General features: G+C 42.2%; 1 protein-coding gene across 1 annotated transcript; it reads right to left on the reverse strand.

Annotated features, from left to right (window-relative positions):
- Nucleotides 1-1183: 1183 nt before the first annotated feature.
- Nucleotides 1184-14465, reverse strand: ldlrb (low density lipoprotein receptor b). The gene is made up of 18 exons (XM_070978050.1): nucleotides 14209-14465; nucleotides 9081-9206; nucleotides 8453-8575; nucleotides 7595-7972; nucleotides 7144-7266; nucleotides 6864-6986; nucleotides 6467-6589; nucleotides 6168-6296; nucleotides 5848-6019; nucleotides 5361-5588; nucleotides 5088-5206; nucleotides 4815-4954; nucleotides 4358-4499; nucleotides 4110-4262; nucleotides 3828-4019; nucleotides 3214-3288; nucleotides 2908-3068; nucleotides 1184-2795 (listed from the first exon to the last, which is right to left on the reverse strand). Exons 1-18 carry the CDS (start codon nucleotides 14288-14290, stop codon nucleotides 2757-2759), a joined length of 2628 nt encoding a protein of 875 aa, XP_070834151.1. The 5' UTR covers nucleotides 14291-14465; the 3' UTR covers nucleotides 1184-2756.
- Between the last annotated feature and the right edge of the window lie 3757 nt (nucleotides 14466-18222).

The following is an 18222-nucleotide window of genomic DNA, read 5'->3' on the forward strand; positions in this document are numbered from 1 at the left end:
CGCACTGTGGCAGACAGAGCACTGCTGCAGCTTTTAAATTACACAGAGGAATCATTACAAGGCATGGTTTAAGGAGGAGGTTTATTAGATTAGTAAGAGGATGTCTGGTGGTTGTTCGCTTTTATGGGTGGCCACTTTGGCCTGTTCAAACAGGACCCTTTTATGAGTTGATATCTGTCTTTTCAAATTACTTGTGCTGAATTATACATCACTATTTCATTTCTCCTTCTGCTATAGGGATTGAGAGATATGAAGGAAACTGTTCATGACATCCTTTCCAAAGCCAGATCAGTTTCAGTCATTTAAAATGGGGATGGCAAGAGTAAAACCACCCATTGATGTTAATATTAGTAAAAGTAAAATATTTCCCATTTTACCCACAGAAATAGAGTGAACATTACAGTGTGTGTAACGAGTGGAGGAGAATGGGGAGTCTATTCATTTAGAGTTCATATAAAAGTCGAGACTGTTGATATTATAACATTTAGGACTATTCAACACATGAGATGAAACACTTTTGTTTTTGATGGCTTCAGCACAAGAACATACAGTTCCCCATCAGGTGAAGTGATAACAAATCTGCTCCTTAGGCAAAAGCACAGAGGAAGGACAAGAATCTGATGGTGATCAGTTAAAGCACTCATTCACTCTGTGTGCATGTTTGTATTGTGGTGTAGATATGACGGCAATGTTTTCATGTTACCAACATGAACAGGTTTCAAGGACATCCATTGTGGCAAGACTTAGATGATTTGTCAGTGGAGAGTTCTGAAAAACATTTAGTGCTGAGATCAGTTTGTACAACACCAATTTCATAAAAGTATCGCCTGTTACCAATCAACCTGTTTACCTGTGGATGTTCCAAACAGGTGCTTTTTGAGCATTCCACAACTCTGGTTGCTCCTAAACCAACTTGTTTGAAACGTGTTGCTGTCATCAAATTTAGAAGAATCATATATTTACAAAAATCAATGAAGCTGATGAGGAAAACATTAAATATATTGTCTTTGCACTGTTCAATCAAGTGAAGGTCAAAAAGGATCAGTAGGTTATCATGTTCTGTCAGTGTTGGAAGTGTGTGGAAGATGGACATTGGGGATATATCTCATATTCTAATATGATCTGAGTTTTGACACCACTTTTCCCAGTTGTAAAATAGACCCTCACTCAAGTGAAAGACAGGTTAAGAATTGTTCTTTTATTTAAAAAAGACCAACACAACCAAAAAAATGAACAAAACAATATGCATTAACAAGCAGGCCATCGTGCCTCAATCCTTGTCCATACATACATGTTGCTGTGACGGAGAACTTCTGGCTTTGTGCACTACAGTATGTGTCGTAATCTCACAGTGAAAACAAAAAGTTGAAGTAACATAAAGGCGGAACAAAAATAAATTATGTGGTTTATCACTGAAAAAGAAACGAACACTGGTGGAGGAAAGTTTCTTCAGTATTTCTCTGTAACATGTAGCACACTGTTAGAAATGGAAAGCGCTACCTGCAGCAGTGTTTCATACAGGATGTTGCACACACAAAACTGCAGAGGTGTCCAAAGGTTAAATAAAAGCTGTACCATGTAATGGTTAGACTGGCTTTGCTGGAACAAAAATAATTCACCATGGTAGGCACCAACATATAGTGTTACTGTATTTACAGCCACGTGCCAACAATCAAAAACCTTCTCTTATATAATTTCATAAATAAATAAAAGAATCTCTTTCATATTTACAATACTTCTTGATTAAAATTTACAAATGTAAAAAGGCAGCATCAGAGTGAACTTAAGAGTGTTTTACAAAGTATTTACAGGAACTATTTACATTCTTATCATAAGTAATCACCTACAATCACTTTTGCTTGACTTTCTTCATTAGAAAAAAAATTCTGCATTTTGGTTGACTCCCGAGAACTCAGCAGCTTTTCCTTTTACAATGTAAACCATCTGTGACTCTCCACACTCAGATGACCTTGTTTGAATGTGTATCACAAAAGGAAAAAAAAAAAAAAAAAAAAAAAACACGACAGCACTGATTTAAGTGTGACTTCCAGACCATGATGGATGACAGTAAAGACAAATGCTTCTGATAAAGGAGCCAACAAATGTGCAACTCTGTGTGCAGGAGAAGAGAAGGCCACAGTATAATCATGAAGGCCATCGCTGCCCAGACTAAAGCACGATGGCATTAAGTACCAGAAACTGCTTTGGAAAGTAGTGGGTTCAGTAAGGCATTTATGTACATCCAATAAACTTTACTAAATAGCCAAAGTGTGGATGTGAGGCCCCCATGACTCTTAAGACAGTACATGTCAGGCTTTTCAAGTCAAACTTGCAGAACTTGTGGCTTGTGTTAAATGCATTTAGGCAATCAACAAGACAGGATGCGTTGGTGGCAAAGTAAATAAGCATCTGTATCACGTTAAATAACAAAATGCTTAGACAGACAGTTTTCACATTGCTTCCAAAGACTAAAGACTCTGGGATTAAGAACATCATCTTCTGAAACCGTGCAGTAGTCCTTCATTTTGAAACCATTCTGTGGTCTGACTAAATGGCTTCCTGCAATTATGCTTCATTTTGTCATAGTGAAGTTTGAAAGATCTTTTTTTTTTTTTTCTTTTTCAGTTCTTACTTCAGACTTGGACGGCACAGTGCTGTGGTCAGAAACATACACCACAAAATGAGCTCACAGGGGAGAGGGAAAGGGATGTTAAACAGCAGCAGAAGAAAAAAATGGCCTAGTCTTCATCTTTGGGTCATGCAATATCCATGTCCTCCATGCTCAGCATTTGCCTCTGCAAAAAAAAAAAGTAACATTGAATAAGCAAAGTTGCACATTACAGTCCATTTCTGATAGAGACTTTACTTAATTCATTATAAAGTAACTTGGTATCAAAGTGAAGATACCTGAGGATAAACGTAGCCTTCAGAGCTGTTCCTGCAGATGTGAAGCTCATCCTCTGTAGTTTTCTGGTACACAGGATTGTCAAAGTGGATGGTGTTGGTGTTCTTCAGGCGCCAGTGTCTCCACAGCAGGGCTGCTCCAAAGACCAGCAGGGCCATGACCACTGCAGAGTCCAAAAAGAATGAGTGTCATTTGGTGAGATCAAGCAAAGTAATGAGAATGCGTGCAAATTAAACAGCCCTTTAAGCTGTATGTCTGAGTGGGTTGGGCTGAGTATTCAGCAGGAGGAGCTGAAATGAGGCACTTACTTATTGGCAGCACAATGTAGAGAGCGACAGGGTGGGATGAGGGTGCTTCTTCAGGCATGGCAGCCAGTCTGTTTTCTGCGAACACAGAAAATACAAGATGACAAGATCAATTCCACTCTTGCCTATATGATAAATACTGTGTGAAACTACAGCGATTGTTAGCTTCGCTTAGCAACCAGTGGAGACAGCGCCAGTCAAGATACTGGCCCACACTTAACCTCTGTAAAGCCACAACTAGTCATTTTTACACTCTTGTTTGGATTAAACAAATGAGGTGTTTTGTGTTAATTTGTGAACTTCAGATGTACCTGATTTTGTTACCTAATTTTCCTGTGTCCAGTCTTTATGCTAAGCTAAGATAACCAGCGCACCCTGGCACAGCAGTGCTTTGAGATAAATGCTAACGTCAGCATACTAACATGTTCACAATGCTAACATCACAATCTTTACCTCATTCACCATCGTAATCTAGCTTGTTAGCATGCTAATATTTGCTAATTAGCACTAAAGACAACATATAGTTCCGTCTCTGTCAGCTGTGTCTGTTTTGGTGCAGGTTATCACTTCATCAAACACGTAATTTTCCAGCAGTTATCCAGAACTTCTCCCTGTACCTTGAGCAGTTGCGGCAGGCTGCTGTGTAGCCTGTATGGGGTGGTTAGCTGAGGTAGTTGTGGTTGTTTTGGTAGCTCTGGTGGTGGTTGTAGTTATGGTAGAGACAGGCTGCCTGGGTGTAGTAGGCTTGGTGGGAGCTTTGGGCAGGAGCGGTGCGCTAGTTTTGTTTTCGGCAGAAGAGGCAACTGAGGCTGCGGGGAAAGTAAATTATGGTTAATAACTGTCAGGATTCAATGTTAAATTTCAGTTTCTTTGTAGTACCACGTGCAGGGGACACTTACCTGTCGCACATTTCCTCATGTCAGGTGCCATGATCATGTTGTCAGGGCAGGCACAGGTGAATTTAGGAGACTGCTGGTTGATCATGGGGGCAGGGAGGCACAGAAACTCACAACCTCCATTCACATCGACACTCTCTTTGCACCAGTTTGTACCTACAAGGCAAAAAAGTGGGCACAATAAGCATTAGAAACCATGATGTGGTCATAACAGCTGGTTGTTTCTTAAGCTATACCAGATGTCTCTGTACCGATTGACTGCTTGAGGTTGTGATACAGTATGATGTCCTCTGGCTGGTCCAGGTCCATTGCCAGCTTGGTGATGTCTTTTCCTGTCAAGCGGTTGGCACTAAAAACAGCATTGTTGCTCATGTCTGTCCAGAACACTTTCTCCTGTTCAAAAGAGGAATGCTGCTTGAGTAACACGATTACTTTAATTAATTCATTATTTGTTGACGTTTCCTCATACACAAATGGATTAATCACAAAGGCTGATTAAGAATTAGCACCACTGATCCAAACTTATTGGGAATAAAGTGCACGCTCAGCTTTGACTTAATGCCTCTAAACCATTTCAGCCAGATGAGGCCGACCATGCATGAACTGGATTACTAACTGACTTGAAATGCACTGATAATATTTCTAAAACTGCACAACTGTGACAGTGACTTCATTTTCATCTGCGGATACATTGACTTCATCACTAACCTCAAACACAGTCAGGGAAAGGGGGTGGGACAGCAATTCCTCGCTGAAAATGACAGTGTGTCGTGTCCCTCCGTTCACGTCAATGCTGGACAGAGTGTGCATCTTGGAGTCCACCCAGTAGAGACGATGGTTAACCATATCTGTCCAGAGAGGCACATAAAGCAGAAGTAAATGACTGGTCATAAGTGTGTGCTCATACTTCCATTCAAAGTGCTCACACTTTGAATGGAAGTTATTGATTGCCATTTACAGCATCTATGATGTTTTGCTTACCCAGTGTGATGCCATTGGGCCACATGATGTTATCTGTTACCAAGGCAACACGATCCACTCCATTCAACCCACTCTTCTCTATCTTGGCCTCCTCACCCCAGTCTGTCCAGTACATGAAGCTAAAGACGACACAGACAAACTTTTAAAAACGCAAATCACAAGCCTGAGCACAATCAGCAAAAAGCTCCAATTAATCCCAAAGGCAAAAAATATATTTCAGCAATTTTTACGAGTCTGTCCCACATTTGCAACCTATCTGAAGTGTTTGCTTACTTGTTTATGGGATCCACTGCAATGGCTCGTGGCTTCTCCAGGTTTTCTGTGATCAGGGTCTTCCTCTTGCTGCCATCTGTCCTTGCCACAGAGATAGTCTTAAAAGTGCTGTCAGTCCAGTAGATGTTGCCATGGATCCAATCCACTGCGATGCCTTCAGGGGAGTCAATCCCACTGCCGATCACCACCGTGTGGTGAGAGGAGTTACTGGCCACATCTATCTTGGAGCTATCGGGAGGCATAAGAGGGTGGAGAGGTTCACATAAGAGACAGCTATTACAGTACTTAATCTGCAATCCAGCCTACGCTGTAGTCTCTCACACATGACAGAGTAATCTTTATTTTGTCTTGACTGGCATCTAGTCAAAACAGAGTTGTAGATAAAAGCTTTCTGGTGCAGCACATACCTAATGGTAAGATCGTACTTAAACACCTCTACTAAACCATCTTTGACTGGACACAGACAGATAAAGTTTGTCTTTCTAACCTGTAGATTTTCTTCAGAGACAGGTCAGACCAGAAGATCATCTTGTTAGGCATGTCCATGTCCAGAGCCACCACATTCTTCAGCTGCGGGATCAGACGGACGTACTCTCTGCGGTCCACTGTCAACTTCCTCACCTCATGTCTATTGGTGAAGTAGAGCGTGGGTACAGTTCCTGGACGAGGCAGAAGAGAATAGAAGAAACCATTTTTCAGACAGCACTACCAACCTACAAGTCCATAAGCAATCCATCAATTGTCAGATGAGGCAGCGTCTCTTGAGAAGAAGTCCTGAGTAAGGACAGCCTCTCTTTCGAGCATTACCTGATTCAGCCTTGCATGTCTTGCTCACAGGGTCGATCTCATAGCCCTCCTCACAATCACACTTGTAGGTGCCAGGCAGGTTGATGCAGATCTGACTGCAAGTGTCCGGCTCAACACATTCATCGATGTCTGCAGGTGGAGGAACAGAGGGTAGAGGGACAAACTAAGAGCTGGCAAGTTGGGAACTTTTCTTGCAAAGCTGAGTTTCTTAAAATGCATGTTCAGAGCTGGTCATAGCCTTCTTCTAAAATAAATTTGAATGTAATAAATACATTTCAAATGACTCCCTCCTCTCTAACCTTCACAGGTCTTCTTGTCCATTTTCAGGCTGTATCCAGCAGGGCAGGAGCAGTTGAAGCCAACCTTCAGATCATTGCAGTCATGCGAGCAGCCGCCATTTCCAGTCAAACACTCATTGTTGTCTGTGGAGACACAGATACGCAGAGCTTTCAAACAGTGTTCATGGCAACCATTTTTTCCTAATGGTAGCTCTAATCATTGGTGAACTCATTCATTCAAACCACAAACTATCCAGGCCAATCAGCCGAGGCTGCATGACTAGCTGCTCCGATCATATTTTTGAGGCCCTGATGTGGTTTCATTTTTCCATTTTCTATATATCAGTATATACCTATACACTTCCTGGTCTGATGATTTTTGGCTGTTGGGCTGACAGATAAATAAAACCTCACTCACCACACTCTTTGAGAGGCTCATCAGATCTGTCCCTGCAGTCTGGCTGTTTGTTGCACACTTTCTCCATGCTGATACACTCCCCACTACCACACTTGAACATGGTCGGCCCTTCACATGCATTTTCTGTGGAGAGGAACAGGCGAGAATGAATTGTGATCTAATGGTTTAAGACTACTTTGCAAAGACCTTAAGACTTTTCCACTGGTTTAAGAAAGACATTATCAACATCTGTAGACAGTTAAGTGTCGGTGAATCATGATTGGATGTCTGTGAGAGTTACCTATGTGGCAGCCAATCTCATCACTGAGATCCCTGCAGTCGAACTCTTTGTTGCACTGGCGGCTGCCATGGATACAGGTGCCGTCATTACACCGGAACTCGTCTGGGCGGCAAGTAGGACGACCTAGAAAATAAGACAAATGGTTGAAAAGAAGAAAAGGAGACAGTGAGAAATGGGAAGAGGAATGAGATGGCACAGATGGAGGAGAAAATCCCCGCTGATATGATTTGCTGTGCATCTTGTGTCAAGATACTGAGTATGTGCAGGCAGCCGTCGATAGCAACGGTATATTATGTATATGCTCAAGCATGAATAGTCTATATCTGTTAGGTTAAGTTTTCTATTGAGTGAGCACTGAAGAAGAGTCAGAGATTTGTCAGAGAGAAATAGGTTTGCAGAAGAGGATGCAATGAAATACCAAGGAATAAACACTCCAAGAAAGCCAACTTACTGCAGTTGACCTCGTCGGATTGATCCCTGCAGTCCATGCCTCCATCACACCTCCAGCTGCTGTGGATGCAATCCCCATTTGCACACTGGAACTCATGGACGCCGCAACGTGTTGCTGGTCTGTCCGGCTTCTGGCCCACACAGTTCTCCGGCCACTCGTCAGACCCATCAGCACAGTCCTTGTCTCCATCGCAGCGCCACAGGGCTGGAACACACACCAAGTTGTTGCACTGGAAGGAACGAGAGCTGCAGGTGGGTTTGGGGCAGGAAACCTCATCTGAGCCATCTGAGCAGTCGTTGTCCTTGTCGCAAACAAAGGTGGTGGATATACACTGGCCGTTGGCGCATTTAAACTCGTCCGGCTTGCATTGTTTGGCCGCTGTGGTGAGGCAGGAGAGGGAGAAGAGGACAGTTAATTGGATGTTAAGGATGGAAATGGTTCAAATGTGGATTTCATACCAAAGACAAGACAACAGTAGAGTTATTTGGTTCTAATAAAAGCATAGTATTTACTGTCAGGGAATAGGATCTCTATTTTTTTGCTTTCTTGTTTTTTCGCTGCCACAAGTGAAATAACTGTATTTAATTCTGCTAACACTTTTATCTGCACACACAACACACATAAGCCACCGCCTGATTCCAGTCCTTAAAATGCTTAAAATGCTACTTTTGGTCAAGTGTACGACTGATCAACACTATGCATCTCCATCCATGTCCCATGTCCCCAATAAAGTTTGTCTTATCTTAAATAAAATATAGGATAGTGTGTCTTCCTGTATAACCCTGACTGTTTTTTCTTTATTTCTTAATTTTGTGATGTTTGAGCATGTCCAGACACGTGTCAAACTGCAGTACTTACTGCAGTTTTTCTCATCAGCCCCGTTGGTACAGTGAGCTTTGCCGTCACAGTGCCAGCCCTCTGGTATACACTGGTTCATGGGTGGGCCGCAGTTGTACTCTGATGGCAGGCAGGTTTTGGTTGCTGAGGACAGAAGCAGGACTCAAATGATTTCATGTATTAAGAGAAGATAAGAGAGATAAGTCCTGTGACTACATTACACTACACTACAATCATTCACTTGTAGAAACTACTGTTGAACAGTGGCATCAGTGATTGCCTGTTGTAACTGCTGCAGTTGATTTTATGTCATGAGCCCGTCAGCAGGTCAAACATTCAGGTAATCATAATGGACTTGATTACTTTCATATCTTTTATTAATATGACTGTAGTTAATATTTATGTACATTCACTTGTAGATCTGTGACAATAAGATGATTAATAGTAAATTGAGATAATACATTTTCTAAATATTAGCTATTCTGACAGTTGATTAATTTTATACTTAATTTCCAAAGCATAAATTCCCAATATTTTCTGGTTCCAGGTTCTCAAATTTGAAGATATGACACTTTTCTGTGTCATTTTTTTTATTTTTTATTATCAAGGTAGATCAAAATCATAGGTGCTCAGGGATAAAATACCATACCGCAGGTTGCAGGCAGTTCATCAGTTCCATCGCCACAGTCCTCAGTTCCATCACAGACCCACTTGCGGGTGATGCACCGCCCATTTCCACACTTAAACTGAGTGGAGCTGCATGTGAAGGCTGCATCTGCAAACAATGAATATTACAGAGTTCAGTGTGATGTGAGGATAAGCTGCTGCCATTCACAGCACAATATACACTTTGCGGCGAGTGATCACTGTGTAGCGACACGAGCTTGTGTCAACACAAAGAACTGATATCCTTGTGAGGTTAATATTCAACTCAAAATCACACAAAGAATCACAATTGAAGGGCAATGACATTCAGATAACTGACAGTGTGAAAAACACACCTTTTACTCATTGCCTAACTCAGGGGAGATTACCAAATTAAGATAACAACACTGTGGAGTTCCCTAACTCCTGTTAAAATGAGACATGGTGTAATAAAAGACTTGTGTCTTGTGAAGTATGCCAGCAGAGGAGTCTTCCTTTGTGAGAACACACCATGAAAAGTCTTGTCTTTCTCCTCGTGACACAAACATGCAGTCACACCCATAACCACAAATCAATCAAACCTCTCTTTATTTCACATTCGTTATTACATGTTACTGTAATCATCTGATCTGCACCTTCTCCTGCCGGTGTAGACTGAAGAGTAGCAACCATTAACATTAAATGAAAAGAAGCAAGTTCAACCCAAACACACACCCCTGCTTCTCACTGGTTTGACACATTTCAGGTATGGAATAGGACTCACACACGTTTCTCTGTCAAGTAAGTGTCAACGGCTCCACCACTCAGCTTGAGCTTTAAAAGTATGAAGAGGTATGACCTAAGATTGACCCGGGGTTATTTTGAGGCCAGGGGTCTCGTCCAGAGGCGATCACACCTCAGTGAACGCTCCATTCAGAGCATCAACATCAAGGCACATGTGAAACCAACACAGGCCATTCACACTGCTGAGCTGTCACTGTGTGTGTGTGTGTGTGTGTGTGTGTGTGTGTGTGTGTGTGTGTGTGTGTGTGTGTGTGTGTGTGTGTGTGTGTGTGTGTGTGTGTGTGTGTGTGTGTGTGTGTGTGTGTGTGTGTGTCATCCTCCATAACCTTCTGCACTGCCAGTCCCTCCTGTGACCAGGAGGCTGGGGACATGACAGACTATGCCTTTAAGACAATAGCATGGGAGGAGTTCGAACAATCACACCACCAGGAGCTGATTGGCCCCAGAGTACCATTCCTCATAACAGCATCACCACAGTGACCCACAGGCCGAGGCGGAGACTCCAAACACAAGGAAGTCTGTCACCAGGAGTCTGTCAAGGAGTGATGACAGCTGAAATGAGCAGAGCAGGTCCGACCGATTGTGAAAAAGAAGGACAGGATGCTTTCTCAATACTGGGCTTGCCACCGAGAGTCACCTCCCTCCTGCTCTGAAAATGTAGAACCAGAAACAAGTGAGAGGTTGACTCAATCTCACCTTCAGTTATTCTCATTCATTTCTGGGTTTCACTGATTAGGGAAAACCTTAGGCTGATCAAGAGAGGATCATCCTGTGTACACCACACGCTCATGCTTTCAGGGAAACCACAAACATGCAGATGGCGTGGGAGGCCAGCACAGATTCCAGGAATAAAGTTTCTGAAGCACACTCCAACTGCCCCTGACGATACGCAATGACAAATTTACAACGCAACTCAGGCATTGGAGTTTCCCTTCGACTCTCACTCACTTTCCATTTTTGAGAACTGTTCATTCATTCCATCTGCAGAAGATGAGGCAAAAGTAGGTCAAACACGAGCACTTCCTGACCCTCCAGTGTTTTCATTTTCCACTGCTAATCTTCCATATATGGGTCACGGGCCTCCCAAGAATACTGTTCAGCAAAAAGAGGTTTCATTTTTTTCTTTACAGTAAGTCTTCTTTGTGGTGGAAAGTTCAGGTTTAGTTGCCTACTGAAGAAGATATTCTCCGTTTTGTCCTGAGCATTAGCCATAAGTATTTCAAGATCTACTTCAAATCTTCACTGGAAACAAGCAAAACCAAATAGGCTGCTTTGTAATCCCTCTTAGCAATTTGGATGTCTTGTTGAGCACCTTTTCGGTCCCTAAAGCTACTCTGAATATTCAGTTGGTTCACCCATGCCACAGTTTCCTCTCATATCAAAAAACGTGCAGAAGCAGAAGCAGATCTCAAAAACTGGTAGTACTGCATCTTAATTTGAACAGTGGAACGATCTACACGCTGCAGACATTTACACCTCCAGACACAAGACCGCAAACTTCAGATGAAAGCTTTGAACAGTACCTCTTGCAAAGAAATGCATCACTCTGACGTTATTTATAGCCACAGTATGAACCTGACAACCATCAAACCATCCAGCCATAAAACTGCCATCTAGGACAGTTTGAGTACTACCTCACACACAGACACCAGACTGCTACAGTTCCCTTCAGAATGCATGAAAACTGATTGTGACAGCAGCGAGGGGAATGAATGGCAGACGCTCTCGAGATGTTACAACAATCTTCCTTTGTCACCACATGTGACTTTGTCCGCTAACAATGCATTGCTGTCTTTTCATGGCACACGCATGCAGTGCAAACACACCAACAACCTTCACAAAGAGGTGTGTTTATCGACTCAAACATAGATCCAGCAGTTAATAAATAACCAGCATGCATGTGCATCTCGAGGACCAACAGCTGTTCACTTCTGCTTTGGATCTGGGTTTGTGCTGGTTCAGTCATCTCCAGTAGCTCTATTTATTCATTTAATTATTTTAGATGAGTTCCCTGGGGGCACCGGGTCATACCTTAATACTGCTGTACAGCAATGTGGACAAATAAAGACGAGTCAAACTGCTGCAAATTTCCTCTTACTCCATGTCAGTATCTTAACCCCTGCAGGTATGTCGAGTGAAGTGTGTAAGTGAAGTATGAGTGACACCAAATAACCATGTACACATACTCCAATACTATACTTGAGTACAAGTTTGAGGAACTTGTGCTTTACTTGAGTATTTCCATGTGTTTCTACTTTTACTCTATCAGACACATCTAGTTACTAGTTACTTTACAAATTAAGATTTGACATGCAAAAGATGTGCATAGCAAATTGTTTTATTCTTTCTGTCTCAAAACAAGAATGACTGAATCATTTTTTAATGGAAAGACAGCTGCTGATCTGTGATCAGTATAAATATCTTGCTGTTTGTCAGCCTGTCTGTTCTGAGCCAGTTGAAGCATGCTGATTTTAAATGAGTTTCTTTCTTTGACAGTAGAAATGGGCCTGAATTTGTCAGCTCCTGACAGTAATTCTTTTTCTTCTTTTTTGTCTCATGAATTGGGTCAGAGTGTTGTTTTGGTTGTTTACTTTGCTTTTGGGGAAACAATAAATGACAAAAAAGCTCATGTGCCAAAATCATAGACAATTACTCTTTATTCTTAAGTGAACATAACCATTTTGATATCATTGAAATTATCTCTGCCACAACCAACTATAACAGCAAAAATATACACACTGTATACAGGAATGCATCAGTAATCATCCAATAATATAATATACAATATTTATCACTCAGTTACCTGTTGATACTTTTGTACTTGTTCTTACGTAGGATTTTGAATGCAGGACTTTTTACTTGTAAAGAACTATTTTCACACTGTTGCACTGGTACTTTTACTTAAGTGATGGATCTGAATTCTTCTTGCACCACTGTTCAGAGGTATTTCAAGATGACTGATGCCTTTGAGTCATCACAGTCTAAAAGTTTAGTCTCCCATATACTAAAAACACCTGTGGCTTTTCTTTTTCTTTTCTTTTTTTTTCTTTTTTACCTTAAACAAACCAGAGCCAGACCTTAAAAAAAAAAAGCAAGAAAGCACACATGAACATTTTAACACACACACCAGCAGATCTGATGAGTGGAACCGAGTGCCAAGAACTGAAAAAGAAAAAAAAAAAAAACACTGAAGTTTTAATCTAAAAAAGCTCTTGTAGGAGAGTGTGGGGGATTAGTGGAGCAGCTGGCAGACTGGGGCTGAAGCCTAATTCTCAGCACACTGTTAGCCTTACAGGGCATGAGGTTCACTCCTTCACCAGTCATGTTAGTTGTGTGAAAGTCAGTGGCACATTGTAATAATCACTTTGTGATGTGAGACTCCAATTAAACAGGATTTCAATATTTCATGGTTAATTCTATCAAGATTTGTTTCATACAATATGAACTGGATATTCGTATCTGTTTCATGGTTAGTGCCTCTCTATGAAGCAGGAACACTGAATATGTATAACTAACCACAATTTATTGTGTTTATCTCAGAGAAGTCAAAGAGTACACATCTTTAAAAAAGCATCTTAAAACCCTTTTTTAATTTGGTTTTCTCTTGACTTTGCATCTTGTATTTTCTCTCTCCACCAGCCTTGTACACTTATTTTTATATTGTCTTCTATGTGTCTTTCATCTCCCTCTTTCCCCTTTACTTCTTCCAGATGCAACCATCCCTGCATGTCATTTCCTCCAGCGGGCAGAGCAGAGGGGTATGATAAATCGTTGATGTTTTAGCCGCACCCTTCCTCGCTGACAACGGCCCGTTTCCGCGTTTGTCCCGCCCACCTGATACTTGAAACCGGCTGCTCGGCCGAACGTGATTGGCTGTTCGGCTATATTATACAGCGAAATGAACCAATCACAGCGCGGTGCGAAAACTCCATTCATTATATGCCGAAACTGTGTCGCGTTATCGCTTAAATTACTTTATTATTAATTTCCTTATCGTAGTTATTGTAATTATTGAATTTACAGAAAAACATAAAGTAAAATTCTGAATTAACCAAATGTTTCTCCTCTCAAAGTAACTCTAATAATTCACTGGTCATTTTCACTGCAAGAGCTCATGGAAACCTTTACATCTATAATGTATAGACAACCCTCCCCGCAAAAAAGCAAACAAAAAACCGAAATGCTGTCAAAATAAACGTGCAGCTCTCATTTAATGTGAGGCTTAAATATTGACACAGGCAATATCCTTGATATTTTGTATGTGCGGCTCATCAACCTCGCAAACTTCGAAACACTGGAGCATCCCTCTGTAAGGACACAGGAGAAACGGGGGAAATCACATTTCTTACCTGCTTGGGGCGAAAGATGAATCAGTATCAGCAGACACCAACATGAGGACAGTCCGACGAATCCCCTCCACGTACAAAACATGTCCTGGTCTCCTTTTTTGACAGCTAAAGAAAAGTCAGCTATGAGCGTAAGTATGGAGGCAGTTCACCGCAGGATCCGCGCGTCACAGCCTGTGGGTGAGACTGTGGAGGCAGACAGCAGAGTCACGCTGCGGCTGTGCGTAAAAGGCGAGCGCCGGCAAAATATTATCGGGTCTGGGTCGCATCTGACGATTTTCAACGAGGCTGACAGCGGGGCGGTGCCAGAGCAATGGGGTGATGTTTGAAAGTGGACGTGAGCACCGCCGGGGGAGGAGCCACAGTGTTGCTGTATCACTAAGAAAGCGTTTATGTGTGTGTGTGTGTGTGTGTGTGTGTGTGTGTGTGTGTGTGTGTGTGTGTGTGTGTGTGTGTGTGTGTGCGCGCGCGCGCGCGTGTGTCGTCCTTTCATCATCCCTCCATCCACCCAGTTCTTCCTCCCAAACCGGTGTGTTTTCCTGTGTGTGTGTGTGTGTGTGTGTGTGTGTGTGTGTGTGTGTGTGTGTGTGTGTGTGTGTGTTTGAGTGTAAGAGCAAGAATGAAGGAAAGGCAGTGGAAAAACTGAACACAATTAACAAAGGCGCTTCACACTTTACATGACAACCATTGGTGCAGCCTCTGTAGGAAGGAGCAGCTTTGGTATTGATGCCATAGCTGGATCATGTCTTCAAAAACTCCAGTCACGCCTGACAGTCAGGATCAACGTCACAATTTTACATTGCAGAAGGCAACGAAAGAAACCCTTTGTGAACATAAAACCGCACGTGAGCATGTGCTCACACATTGAGGGCCCTCTGCAGCAGCAGGGGTTTGTGGGTAAACCAAAGGGTGATGCATACTCTAGCTTTGTTTCCCACAAGGATGAGGTGGAGGCAAATCTTTCCTAACAGCTGCCAGACTCACATACACTTCTACTTCTACCTCTACTTCTACTAGATTTGTTTGTAAGCCTCTTGGGGGGAGAGATGGAGCACTTTTGGTTTTGGTTGATAGAGCCTGTGTGGTCAAATTTTAATGAGAAGTATGTGTGCAATGTACAAATAGAAAACCTCTGTGAGAAGAATACAAACATAATTCAATTAATGTTATTTTAGCCTTAAGGCAACACCTGGCCCCCCGCTGGAGGATAAGCTTATCAGTAATAACCGAGGTATTACTATCATTAATATTTGAACAGCTATTAATACGTCACTTCAAGCCAAAGTGTATAGAGAAAACAAAAATGACACACAATTAATTGTTTAAAGATAGCAGCTATAACTCGGGTTGCACCTCTCTCTCTCTGTCTCCCTTTAGTTGATGGTAAAGTTTTAGTGTAGCCAGTAATTGTAACACATCCAGGCACACCAAAAGAGGCAACAGTAAGAGTGTGTGTACAACTATTTAATTTGACTGACTCAGACTCAGACGAATCAACCCTTTCAAGGGAAAAGCCAAACACAGCGCTTACACTTACATGCACTGACAAGGATGACTCCTTCCTAATTAAAACCAGTCAAAATGTCCTCGGCTCTTTTTACTGGACTGTGACACAGCAGAATTTACTGATGCTGAATCTGAATTAGCCTGGATATTTGACAGTGAGAGACCTGCTGCTCCAGCATCATACATTAGCACTGAACCAGAGTATTCAAATGTAAAACATTAGGTTAATCTGTACCCACAGTCCGCAAAAGCAAACAGATGGGAACAATTCCCTGCAGCCAGGCTGTAAAATCGCTGCAGTAAGAAGCAAAAAAATTTGCAAAACAAAATATCATCATCAGCAGGAAGGGAAGTGTTTTCACTGGAAGAGCACTCTGACTTCTTATCCCTCCTGTTCTGCTGCTCCAATAAGTTAAATGGAGAATCCAGTTCCTAAGCATTTTATCTCGGGAAAGTGATTCAGAGATTTCCTTACTTTCCCAAACAATCAGACTGTTTGTTCCGTTTGGACCACGATAAAAATATTCGGAAGTTATGACTACACAGATTGGAAGAGTGATGGAGTTACAGTGGCTGTGAAGTTTTGGTTGATGGCCATGGTAATATTTAAGGGGTGAATCAGAGGAGCTGCTTCCACAAGAGGATCCTGTTTGTGTGTGTGTGTGTGTGTGTGTGTGTGTGTGTGTGTGTGTGTGTGTGTGTGTGTGTGTGTGTGTGTGTGTGTGTGTGCCTGGCTCTTGTTGGAAGCAGTGAAGGAGCTGTGGGAGGTATTCCTGGAATGTCGAAATAGCGGCTGGATTACATATTCTGCTACACCCACCATCGCTACACACACTGTGAACACATCCACAAAGAGGCATGCAGAAAGTGTTCTGTGTGTGTGTGTGTGTGTGTGTGTGTGTGTGTGTGTGTGACCAGGTATTTATCACGTTGTCAGGACAAAAATCTGTTTACACAGTCACATGGTGGGGACTGACCTCCCTTATGGGGACAAAATGCAGGTCCCCTTAATGTCATCATTAAATTTTAGGGTGCAGACTGGGGATAGGGTTACGGGTTAGGTGAGGTTAGATTAGGTACAGGGTTAGGAATAGGCAGATAGTGGTTAGGGTTAGGGTAAGGCTCCAGGAAATGAATGTAAGTCTATGTAAGATGTGTAAGTGTATGTAAGTGATATAAACACAACATGTGTGTGTGTGTGTGTGTGTGTGTGTGTGTGCGTGTGTGTGTGTGTGTGTGTGTGTGTTTTAACTACACTTCCCATGATTTAAATCTCAACTTCACTGACTTTTGAAGAGGGCAGTCACCAAAGAGGATCTGAGTCATATGTGAATCAGATCTTCTTTTACATTCTATTAAAGCTGCAGTGGGTGAGATGGAGAAGAGAGCAGACTCAGCCTGAAAATTTGAACCAACACAAGTTCCACGTCACTCCCCCGCCCTCTTCGCTGCACTCATTCCCTGCCTGTAACAATCACCATATTAGCTCTATGGTTATTTGTTGTCTTGGCCATATATGCTGTTGTTGGCAGCGGCAGTATGGGCACTTTCACCTTTGCAGGTGGCTGTTGCTCCGCCATAGCTTTCACTAGCCTCCTGATGCTGCTTACAGAGCTGTTTGACTGGGCAGGGGCCGGCAGCATGAGCGGAGGAAGGGGGCGGTTTTCATCGTGTGTGAGTAGTGATTGACAGATGTCAGACACTCCTCTGGCTCTGATTGGTTGTTTTGTGGATTCTTTCAAATCACAGTAGGAGCAGTAGGTGGGACCAATGGAGCCGTTTTTTCACAGATTACATGTTTCATGTACTGCTGTCTGGGCATAGGGACAGTTTTATCAAATATGACAAAAAAAAATTACTTTTATACAAGTTACCTACTGCAGCTTTAATGATCGAAGGCCTGAGAATCACATACACATTTTGTAAATTTGACACTTTTAAATAAATTGATGGACTACATCACTGGGAAAAAAAATTCCCCTCTGAGACTCATGAAAAGAGACATCATGACTTTTTCACACTTACATCAGCTTGTAGGAGGAAACGCATGTGGTACTAATGACATTAACAATGGCTTTGCTCTATTCAAATGACCCAGTAAGACAGGACCCCGAAACTGAAGCAGCCAAGTGGAATTCAGCCATCATTCATGTCATTATTTACACCTGTGCTTTTCCTGCTGCGACACGTCAAAATGTCTGCTGAGAAAAATGGTTTTATTATCTGCATACAGCAGATACAGTGTGCATGGATGCTAATGCTGCATAGGCAAAAATCGTATTAATCTTAATCTTATTCTTCGACGCATGCGGTACCTTTTACAGCATGTGGGACAGCTTATGCTTATCCACCAACATTCTCTCCTAATAAACCAGTAACCTGTTAATCGCATGGAGTTGAATTTAGTTTCACCTAATTCTTATGCATCATTATTACACTTTCAGCTGCTGAAGAAAAGAGCATGTTGGGGTTATATGAGCAGAAATTAACCAGTCATTTTACACACATTCA

The sequence above is a fragment of the Chaetodon trifascialis genome, chromosome 2 (genome assembly GCF_039877785.1).
Source record: "Chaetodon trifascialis isolate fChaTrf1 chromosome 2, fChaTrf1.hap1, whole genome shotgun sequence".
NCBI classification, from domain to species: domain Eukaryota; kingdom Metazoa; phylum Chordata; class Actinopteri; order Chaetodontiformes; family Chaetodontidae; genus Chaetodon; species Chaetodon trifascialis.